Raw genomic sequence first — 12,286 nt, 5'->3', positions numbered from 1 at the left:
CAATCTCTAGGTTAACACTTTTTAATCATACACACAAACAAGTGAATAGAATTACATTTTTACAGTTGTGCACTTTCTGTGGCTTCAAGCACTGCTGCAAAAACTCAATTTCAAACGTAAGAACATGAATATCCCTAAGTGAAACAGAGGATGGCTTTTAGCAAAAGAACTTGGAGGACTGTACTATAAAGCATCAAGAAACAGACAAAAGCATAACATTATTTTCCCCATAAAAATGGAAAGCAGAGCTTCTAAGAAGTGAATCCATGTATTCTATATATTTAAATAGGCAAATGTAAACAAGAGATGGTCATTCACAGCAATGGGTCATGTATTAATATATATATCTATATATATATATATATATTATATATATATATATATATATATATATATATATATAGTCATGTATGATATATATATTGATATATATATGTCATGTATTGATATATATATATCAATCACTGTATCCTGAGAGATAGTAGCCTAAGATGTTTTCTTGCCTTCCTACATCTCATGTATAGAAACTAGCAGCAATGAATCATGTCTCAACATTGGTGCCCAAATAATATTTTCATTATGCTTAACTAGTTATAGCTCAAGACGGGCTGCATGATATATAAACAGTGTCTTCCCAGAGAGAGGAAGAGGCAAGATATTCAGCCCGAAGTAATCCATTATTCTGTCCAACAATTCAAAATATTGAACTAGAGTCAGAAAGAGACTTTATAAAAGAATAATCAGTAGTTTAGAAAAATAGTTTCAAAGTTTTAAAAGAGCAAATTGCTTTTTGCAGATAGAATAATACAAATATTTCTGAACATGGAGTTTAGTTGGCTTAGAATTTGGAACAATCTTATTATGAATTTTTATGAGAGATAATGCTGTCAATGAGAGGGAGGAATTCAGAAATAACTTCATTAATATGAGCTGAAAAAAATAAAGCCAACTTTCAGCTTTGGTATAGAGCAGTGTTTCCCAACCTTGGCAACTTGAAGATGTCCAAACTTCAACTCCAGAATTCTGGGAGTTGAAGTCCGGACATCTTCAATTTTCCAAGGTTGGAAACACTGGTATAGAGTTAGAATAGAAGATCTCCAAGACCTAACTAAAATTCTATGATTTGCACAAAACTATAGAATAAACTATAGAATCACACATGATCTGTTTCAATTACTAGATTAAAATTTGGTAAAACATAATTTTTAATAGGAATTATATGCTCCTTATATATGTAAGAGAGAAATAATCAAATGTGATAAAAAACTAGATTTTTTTTTTAATTTTACTAATTTGAAATCGGGAAAAATAGGATATGGACTTAACAGTGTGAATCTTTTTTATCTCCCCCCTTTTAAGGTAATCTGGATTCTTTAATTTTCTATGCAAAGTACGGTATTCATCTAGTAAGAATCACTGGAGAATCAACTTAACATTGGTCTGCCTGATACAGTGAAGGACTCTCATTTTTACTGTTAAGACCAGTTCTACTTTAAAAAATAAAATTGCACATATCATTTATAAACCATTTTTATAGTGCAAGCATTATCACTATTTACATATTGTACAATACCATTGCACATACTTAAAACATGATTTGGAGAGGTTGCTTCATTTTTGGAGCATTTCTTTAAAGTAGTCACATATTTTTGACTTCTTAAAACAGTTTTGACTATTTTTCAAGTTTATGTGACGCCTAAAAAAAGATATGGATATTTTAAAGAGAGCTGTGCTTATGCTCATGTGCATTTTGAAACAACACATCCAAATTTCAAAAGATGAAAAACCATATTGGACAATGCTGTTATCATAACATTATCCATATCATTATATTCATGAAACACAGTAGAAACACAACTCAAGAGAAAATGTGTGAAAGGATTTAAGTGCATGTCTTAAGGTCTCAACCAAGTCAATTTACAAGAAAGTGCTCAAAATAAAATACATGCTTTAAAACAAGGAACATAATCACACTATTCCATCTCCCATCTTTTCACTTCTCAACCAATTCTATTCAAGAAGATTATACAAGAGTATTCTTAGATGAAGTCTTGATTCAATACCAACTTCACAGTGATTACGGTGTTACGGTAGGCTGAAACACAGTAATTTGAGAATACTGCACCAATGTTATGCAGATTGGTACAAAAGCAGTATTGCTCAATATCATAGAGAATGACAGATAGCTGAATAAGGAAGCTAAAGGAAGGGTGGAAAAGAGAAGGGAAAGATAGTAACTATATGAGGCCTAAGAGGTTCCACAGTTTGAGGTAGAAGGGGGACTCACTGCTTTAGTCATTGATTCTTTCTTTTCCTGGAGAAAGCACCATAACAACGATTTCTAGTTAGAAGGCCAGCTGCTTACCTTATATGCAGTTTGCTGATTCTAACAGTAGTGGATGAAGTGGCATTTACCAATTGTACAGGCAGATGCCATTACCATTTCCGAATCAATGGTGATGCATATAGGGAGGCTATCCAAGCATCCAACTAGCTTAGAATGGCATGTTCTTTATTTGTGATGAAGTAGATACTCCAGATTATTTGGGTATGGAAGAGTGGGGAGGAGAGAAACAATGTAATGATACATGGGAAAGACCTTGGAAGACCAGGTGAAGAGATGGTGCCTTGGGAATGATCAGATAAGAGAAAGTATACCCCACAGTAGTACTGTGGGAAGAGCAAAGGGACTCTGTTTAAGTTCCTGGACTTTAGAAGTGACAGCAGGATAATTTGCTAGATTCTGTTAATGTGGCTTTACAATAAAATAGAATTACTGTATCTGGTTATGTTTCCTATCTAGTCAACCTGGAAAGGCTAACAGACAGTAGTTGAATTGTTTGGCCTCAATTTACTCTTCTTGGTCCTATGTTTTGAAAACTACAGAACATGTCTTGTTATACTAGTTTTGTTTGTTCCTTGATATTAATGTGTATATTTGTGCTCTATTGAGAATGATTTTATTTCCTCCAGTGACTGTTAGAAGATGAACAGTTTTTCTTATCTTTTTTCATTTATGATAAATGAGGTGTCTGGTAGGCTACATAAATTTTCCTGTAAGATAAAGAACCCCATTTATGGATTAACAAAGAACCACGTGCTGATTTCATTTGTAGTAGAGACATCATCTTTAAGATCATGAACTAAACTAATTTGAAAGGTAAAATAAATTTTAAATAGTTAATATACCGTATGTCGATTGGATAAAAAGGGATACAAATAACAGAAGATAATTCACATCAGCACAGTTCCCACCACAGGAATGTTGATCATCAGGGAACCTGGGAAATTTGTCTAGCATTTTCTAAGACACAGATATCTTAATTTACTATTTAGAAATATACTACAAGAAAAATGCTTTTAGCTAAGGATAGGACATTGTAAATTTACATTTAATAAATGTAATTAATTATTATTTCTTCTATTTTTTCACTTGAAACTTACTCTAATTAATATCTTTAATTCAGAATTTGGCTGAAATCTGGGATGTAGAAAGGTTGGTGGATTAAGGCAAAAAGATGTATACACGTCATCCACTTCATATCAGATTCATGTCATTCCTTATGCAATGATTGCTAAGATGAAAGCATTGGCAAGAGTTTTCGGTCTTACAAGCTTATGCCTAGGTGGGGGGAAAAGTCTTTCAACCTAATCTGTTTGCTTAGGTTACAAGATTTGGTAGCTTGTTTAGATGTCCAAAATATTATTTTTTAAAGGAAGTCTTCATTCTGTGTTTTCATCTTGGTATAATTATCTGTTCTATTGCACAAATAATGTGATCCCAATTTTTGCATAAAATTGCAAGAAGAGTTACTACAAAAAACGTGCAAATAATATGGAAACGGCTTTTCATCATAGGAGCTATAAACTTTGCTATGGTGGAGACACATACAAGGATAACAGTCATGAAGGCCAAGACTACATTTATGCTTTTTTCCTAGTAGGACTTTGGCATTAACCGTTTCTGATTGTAACGCTTGCTGTTCTTGCTGGTGGAGCTCCAATTTAGCAACCCGTGTCTGGCAAGATTCCAAAGCTTCCTATGGCAGAAAACAGGGAGGGAACACAGTGGAACAAAATGTTTAGGAACTTATATACAAAATAGATTTCCATTCCTATCTGATCAGTCAAGAAGAAATTCAGCCTACTGGAAAATGACCCTCAGAATTCCCAGCTCCATTATACCATTGGAGACATTGATATAAATCTTAAAGATTACCCTCATTTTGTGTAAATGATTTAAAATATACCTGACAATAATAAAAGTTCAAATATTTCTATTCCCTATGAAGATAAAAAGTGATGTCTTTTCCTTTTCAGTTTCTCTGAATATATTGGTCATGAACAGTTGAGTCAACTTTTTAATCTTACACTAAATTTCAAAAGAAATTATCATACTTCTTAAGAGAAAAAGTGCCATTCTTTAATTATAAGAACAAGGCATGTGACATTTTACATACTCTTTCCAGCTTAATTTGTTAAGGACTTGTATTTACAAGAATTTTTCAGAGTAATTAATTTTTAAAAGTTTTAACAACCAATTTATTTACTTTGCAACAAATTAACCTTTTTTAACTTTCAGAAAATTAATTTTCTGGATGGCAATATGCAGAAGGGCTCTTTGCACTAATATTCTTTACAAATAGGAAACAGTATTATTTAATTTTTAAAAGCTGATACCTGAACATCACGTGACCGTTCATAAGCCTGATATGCTACTTTTTCTTCAATACTGGCCAGTTCTTGTTTCAAATAGGCTGTTTCATGTTGATGGAGGTCTGTTATAATCATTTAGCTGGTCTTCTAAGTGCTCATATCTTCATACAAATTTCAACAACAAAAAGATTTATTAAAGTTACTTTTGGAATAGTTTATCTATGTATAACTTAAAATATCATTTGTGGGCTTTTTAAAAATCATAATAACCAGCCTTTTCATGAAGTGAGAATAAGTTGTCTTACGCAGAAGCTAGATATTTTAGACTTTTTAAAAATCAAATAGTTGATTATTTTAATTTATATAGTCACCCATCTCAGATGCATAACTCTGGGTGACTTAAAACAATTTAAAACACTACAAAAGAACAAAATATAATCTTAAAAGAAAATCATATAAAATCATATAACACAATTCACAGCCAAGATATATAAACAGTAAACATTCAAAATAACCACTGCATAGGCTGTATGGCACCTCTAGATCACCAGGCCTGGAGGCAATGTCACATCTTTAAACTTTACAAAAGGCCAATGGAGTCAAGGCAATATGATCTCCCAGGGGGATGATGAGCCAAAGGATGAGTGAGCTCCATGACAGTAAAGGGCTCTCTTCCTAGGCCCTGCCAGATAACATTCTCTAACAGATGGGACCTGAAGCATATCTCGCCTACCAGTTCTAATGGGGTGGGTAGATGTAAGCAGGGAAGGCAGTCCTTCAAATAACCTGGTCCCATGACATGAAGGACTTCATAGATCATCACCGATATCTTGAACTGAAACCAGAAGCATAATGGCAGCCAACCACCCATAGAGCAGCAGTGTACAATTGTAATATAATAACATATAATTGTATACCTGAATCTTTCCTCTTGCAAGGTCTGAGAAATAAAGCCAAAATCTCTTTTAAACTGTACTTTTAAATTCTGAATATCTTCTGATAATTGGGATTGTGCTTCCTTTATTTCCCTCAGTTCTTCCAAGAATATGGAAAGTTTTCCATGGTTGTCCAACGTATTTGCCCCACCTTGACCAAAGGATTGGTTTCCATTACTGTCTATGGAGCCTGATGTTCACTGAGCATTCATCATCACTGGTGTATTTTGGCTTGGCTACTATGGTGGCACTACCACCATATGCCCTAGAAGTAGTTTCTGGTCTGAAGTCATCTAAGCTACTCTTCAAGTGAGCAATGTTGTCAGCACTACCAAACTTATTCCGAATCAGATTTGCAAACTCCCTGGATTTGTTGAAAACAAACACTGGAGGTGTCAACGAGACTCCCGGAACCCCTGTTTTGCTGCTTTCATTGGCCTGGCTGGTAGCACGAGCTTTTCCATGTGCATCTTTTAAAGAGTGTTGGATTTCCTTTAGGCTGTCTTTGGAAGTATCTCTGGTGCTTTTGGAGAAACTGTTCTGTTCTATTTCTTTTAGTTTTCTGTGATACTGTTCCAACTTTTTTTGCAGCTGGGCTATGGAATGGGCAGACTTCTGATTCTTCTTTTCAAAAACTTGTTTAATTCGTCCAGCTTGTTGTTTGTCTGCACTGTTCACCAGTTTCAAGTACTCAGCCACATTCCCATCTCGAGCTGTTTGTTCTATTTTTATTTGTTCAGTAACTTTCAGAATTTTTGTTTCAGACAATCTGCACTGAGTTTTACTTTTTGAAATTCAAATATACCATCAGGTACATCAAAATTCAGATTAGTGTCTGAACCTCCCCGGCGAATATTAAGTGGCAAACTGAGTGTATTCACATCATGTCTTTCCACCTAAGAAAAGATTAAATACAAAAAACTGTAAGGATTTTGTGAAGTTTTATACATACAGTTTTAAGTCATTGTAATAAGAAACTATTCAGAAAGTTATCAGAATTATTATCATAATTATCATGAGAAATAGAAAAAATCTCATTTTCATGGTGTAAAAATGAGAAATAGAAAATTGCTGCAGAAATACACTGAGAAAACAGTGTTCTGTTCTTTCCGTTAAACTAAACACAATAAATAATAAAACACAAGTAATAAATAATACAAAGTTATATGATTTTACTTCACAATTATAAATAATTTTAAACCTAAACTATGCTACATTCCTAAATGTATTCACTTTCATTCAGAAGTTAAAATAACGTAACTGTTCTGCAGATAAAGTTCCATGGGTTGTTTTATTTGCTACACAAATTGTTTATTTTTATTTATTTATTCAATTTCTATAGCCACCCATCCCAAACAATGACTTGGGGCAATTATAGGCAGTAATTTTTTTAAACGGTATAAAACAGTTAAAACAGTTAACTTTTAAAAAACTATATATAATAACTACTCTGGTAAGTTTCTTGAGTCTCTAAACAAAACAAAATATTTGTATTGATCCAATCATCTAATCAGGAGTCAGTTGTTTATTTGGTTGTTTTTTTACTTAGTTCTAAATTAGTGGCTAAATTGTCAATTCAGCCATTTGATCTGTTTCTTTCTTGGTATCCCCAGTATCTACCAGCCCATTAAAATGATGATCATTTTCCACTTTCACAGTAAAAATGTAGCTGAAATACATGTAGCAAAGTCAGAACAAACTCTTCTATATATTATCATATCAAATTGCACTGAACCTGAGGAGCATGATCCTTTGATACAATAAAAGTAATGTGTCTAAGTCAGTGGGATTCAATTTTTTTTTACTACCAGCTTTGTGGGTGTGGCTTGATGGGCGTGGCTTGATGGGCATGGAAGGGGAAGGCTACTGTAAAATCCCTATTCCCTCCCCACTCCAGGAGAAAGATACTGCAAAATCCCCATTTGCTCCCGATCAGCTGGGACTCGGGAGGCAGCGAATAGATGGAGACAGGGCCAGTGAGAGGTGGTATTTATCAGTTCTCTGAACTACTCAAAATTTCCACTATTGGTTCTCCAGAACTGGTCAGAACCTGCTGAATAAAACCGCTGGTCTAAGTGCAGTGATGTCCTTAAATCCACAATTTCTTTTTTGATTGTATTATGTTTGTGGATATGCCTTAGCACAGCGATGGCGAACCTTTTTTAGCTCGCATGCCATAAATGGGGGGAGTGCAGGGGGGGGTCGTGCGCGGGCCTTGATTTAAATTTGATCATATGCACACTCTTCTAAGCTTTTATCATAAAATGTCTGATAGACAAACTGAGAAACATCTTATGTATGACTCATCTCCTAAGAAATGGAAACATCTTGAGTTACTGTAAACTTAGAGTAATATTATGTACTAATGATTATGTTTATACAAATATAATCAACAGTAGTACCAAGGGCAAGTTGCATAAGCTTCAGAACTGACTACAATCTCATTTTCATGGTGTAAAAATGTTTATAAATATTATGCATAATCATATGCAGAGCTTATCCTGATTCTCTTGTGATTTGAGTAAAAATGAAACCTCTCTTTTCTACAAAGGTGAATGACTTCTCTATGATGTACTCACATTAAAAATATACATATATGTATATACTCATATACAAAAGCCATCTGGGAAAACAAGCAAAGTACATTTGTGTTGGATGAAATACAATTATTTATTTTTGGAGCACAAAAGGACAGGTCTCCAACCGCCGGGCCGCAGCTCATTACCAGGCCATGGCATATCAGAATAAGGCCACGTGAGTGGTGCCCATGCCAACCTGTTGTTTCTGCAAGTTGAGCTGCATGCTTGCACACTGGCCTACTGCTTGCGCAAGGGCTGCATGTGCGTACACACTGGCTTGCCGCTCACACAGCCCAGTTTCCCTCTTCCTCACAGCTAAGCGGCCAAGCCACCAAGGTTGGGGACTGCTACCAGCCTGGCTGGGGGGGTTGGGTTAGAGGGGAACTGGGCCACATGCAAATGCCCACCAGCTCACCTCTCGCACAAGTTGAGCTGTGCTCACATGTTCCAGTCTGCCACTTGCACAACCCAATTCTGAATATGTCACGGCCTGGGGGTGATTCATGGCCTGGGGATGGGGACCCTGACATAGTATAAAACCATGATCTCATTATTTGCCTGAGTTTTAAAAAGGTATTTTTAAAAAAAAAAACAAGTATGTAAATAAATTAAACAGATAAAAAATATACAGCAAGTAAGAAGAAGCTGATAGTAAAAGCAAAATCATATTTAGAAGAAAAAATGAGAAAAAATATTGAAATTGTTTTCTAAACACCTGGAAGAATAAAAGATTAAATTGACATCAAATTTGAACGATCTGTTTAATATCATAATTTGCTTTAGAAATGTCCAATCAGAAGTAACTAAAAGATTGTGAAATAAACTAAAACAAAATGAAGCTGATTTGCAAAAAAACAAAACAAAACCACACTGTATTACAATCTATTGAAAAACATATTGTTCAAAAGAAATACTAAAGATATATTTACTTTTACGAGTCGTAAACGTACATTTATTCTAACTTGTTTGGCTGTTTGACTTGTTTTGGCACCAGTTTATTACATTCAGAGTAAAACATTATTTCACTGAAATTAAACTCAATTCACTTAATCAAGATTCAATTACAGGTGAAACTCGAAAAATTAGAATATCGTGCAAAAATTCATTTATTTCAGTAATGCAACTTAAAAGGTGAAACTAATATATGAGATAGACTCACTACATGCAAAGCAAGATAGTTCAAGCCATAATTTGTCAAAATTGTGATGATTATGGCTTACAGTTCATGAAAACCCCCAATCCACAATCTCAGAAAATTAGAATATTACATGCAATCAATAAAACAAGGATTGGACATAGAACAATATCGGACCTCTGAAAAGTATAAGCATGCATATGTACTCAGTGCTTGGTTTGAGCCCCTTTTGCAGCAATTACTGCCTCAATGTGGTGTGGCATGGAAGCTATCAGCCTGTGGCACTGCTGAGGTGTTATGGAAGACCAGGATGCTTCAATAGCGGCCTTCAGCTCTTCTGCATTGTTCGGTCTCATGTCTCTCATCTTTCTCTTGGCAATGCCCCATAGATTTTCTATGGGGTTCAGGTCAGGCGAGTTTGCTGGCCAATCAAGCACAGTAATCCCACGGTCATTGAACCAGGTTTTGGTGCTTTTGGCAGTGTGGGCAGATGCCAAGTCCTTCTGGAAAATGGAGTAAGCATCCCCGTAAAGCTCATCTGTGGAAGGACGCATGAAGTGCTCCAACATCTCCTGGTAGACAGCTGCGTTGACCCTGGACTTAATGAAGCACAGTGGACCAACACCAGCAGATGACATGGTTCCCCAAATCAACACAGATTATGGAAACTTCACACTGGACTTCAAGCATCTTGTAGTGTGGGCCTCTCCATTCTTCCTCCATACTCTGGGTCCTTGGTTTCCAAATGAAATGCAAAAGTTGCTCTCATCAGAAAAGATGACTTTGGATCACTGAGCAACAGACCAGGTCTGTTTTTCTTTAGCCAAGGTAAGATGCGTCTGACGTTGTTTGTTGTTCAGGAGCGGCTTGACAAGAGGAATACGACATTTGAAGCCTGTGTCCAGGATCCATCAGTATATGGTAATTCTTGATGCACTGACTCCAGCCTCAGTCCACTCCTTGTGAAAGTCCCCAACACTTTTGAATGGCCTTTTCCTGACAATCCTTTCCAGGTTGTGGTCATCCCTGCTGCTTGTGCACCTTTTTCTTCCACACTTTTCCCTTCCACATAACTTTCTATTAATGTGCTTTGATACAGCACTTTGGGAACATCCAATTTCTTTTGCAATTACCTTTTGAGGCTTTCCCTCCTTATGGAGGGTGTCAATGATGGTTTTCTGCACAACTGTTAGGTCAGCATTCTTTCCCATGATTGTGATTCCTACTGAGACCATTTAAAGGCTCAGGAACCCTTTGCAGGTGATTAGCTGATTAGAACCTAGAATATTGCACCTTTTCACAATATTCTAATTTTCTAATTTTCTGAGATTGTGGATTTGGGTTTTTCATGAGCTGTAAGGCATAATCATCACAATTATGACGAATCATGGCTTGAACTATCTTGCTTTGCATGTAATGAGTCTATCTCATATATTTGTTTCACCTTTTAAGTTGCATTACTGAAATAAATGAACTTTTTCATGATATTGTAATTTTTAGAGTTTCACCTGTATGTCCTCTTCTCCAATGTTTATCTATTAGCTGTTTAGTGATATCACATGACATAAAATAGTCTTTCTTAGATAGTAACTTGCATCCTTTTAATTTCCTTTTGTTCTTAAAAAATGGAATCAGCAAAAATAGTTTCTCTTTATAGGGTATTCCCAATTATAAAAATAATTACACAATGAAACAAAATACAAAAGAATGAAATGGTTCAAATACCATTATTTGATCCTAAATTCCTTAATGCATAAAGCCATGTACAGGCAATATACAAATTAGTCACTTCTTTATTATTAGCACCCTCCTTAGCATTTCTAGTACATAAATAAAAAGAATTCTCCAAAGGTAAATTTTGAGTATACAAGAGAATAAAGGAATGTGTCAAAAAAAATGGAAGTAATTAAAATGTGCCCAATATGTGCATTAATTAAAGGGGCATCAGCACAAAAACTACAATTCTCTACCATAAATCTTAAAATTTTATTCTACATTCTCTGCTGTTAAGATCTAATATCCAAATAATGTTCACTAAATTTTAAAACAAACGTGATAGTCGCAATGTAGTATTTTATATTTACTGATTGAAGCAAAACAATTTACCTAGAGTAAACGCTACAGTATGTGCACAGCAAACATGATGCTTTTATTGAATATCCTGGGCTGCAGTGTCTCATTTTAATATGCTGGAGCTCAACAAAAATAAGCACAATCTTTTTCAATGGTAATGCTTGCTGTGATGAAATGCATCTTTAGAGAACTGCAAAGGGAAGCAACACATACAATTTGTGTCCCCATTCAACTGTGAACTAATTAGATAGAATAAGAAACAGCTCCAGATGTGGTCTAATAGGCTGATCAGCATAGTCTCTGGCTAATATTTTTGCTACTTACAAAATAAATAAGGCATTTGAGAAATATCTTTAAACATTATGTTGGTTTTCTACCGTATAATAATAGCACCTAATACCATAGGTGCCATTATTGTTTTACACATTTTACATTTCTGAGCTCATATATGCCTTTGAGATTCTTCCTATTGCAGGATATTTGTGCTCTCACTGCTAGAGTGCTAGAGGAACGGTTGCATGGCAGTTGCCATTAGGATATCTACAGTGTTCTTATTAATGTACCAGTAACAAAATGTTAGTCCAACTCCTTGTTTTTTATGAAAGAGAATTTTACATCCATGGCAGATATGAATTAAGCATGGAAGCAACTTTCTTAGTATTTGCCTGACACCAGTATATGTTCATATAATTAAAAAAAACTGTTTTTGAAATGATTAAGACTTAAAATGTCAGGCTTAGTATTTCAGGACTTGATATATTAAAATACACATTAAATATGCAACTCCAACCCAATGACAATCATATTGTGATCTAACTCACCATCTGTAATATGGATAATTTAAATGGGAACCAGCTGGAGGGCTACAATTGCATCCAATATTAGCATAGTGAGAAAAACAAACAAAA

At 34.9% G+C, this 12,286-nt stretch overlaps 1 protein-coding gene across 1 annotated transcript in view; it reads right to left on the bottom strand.

The window, feature by feature from the left end:
* Window positions 1-1,271: 1,271 nt before the first annotated feature.
* Window positions 1,272-12,286, bottom strand: part of TMCC3 (transmembrane and coiled-coil domain family 3) — a 33,726-nt gene continuing 22,711 nt past the window's right edge. The window contains 7 exon segments of the mRNA XM_032221627.1: window positions 1,272-3,934; window positions 3,936-4,040; window positions 4,681-4,785; window positions 4,787-4,817; window positions 5,574-5,789; window positions 5,791-6,343; window positions 6,346-6,487. Coding sequence (XP_032077518.1) covers window positions 3,737-3,934; window positions 3,936-4,040; window positions 4,681-4,785; window positions 4,787-4,817; window positions 5,574-5,789; window positions 5,791-6,343; window positions 6,346-6,487 — 1,350 coding nt within the window. The 3' untranslated portion in view covers window positions 1,272-3,736.

The sequence above is a fragment of the Thamnophis elegans genome, chromosome 7, assembly GCF_009769535.1.
Source record: "Thamnophis elegans isolate rThaEle1 chromosome 7, rThaEle1.pri, whole genome shotgun sequence".
NCBI classification, from domain to species: domain Eukaryota; kingdom Metazoa; phylum Chordata; class Lepidosauria; order Squamata; family Colubridae; genus Thamnophis; species Thamnophis elegans.
This window is presented reverse-complemented; position numbering and strand designations above follow the sequence as displayed.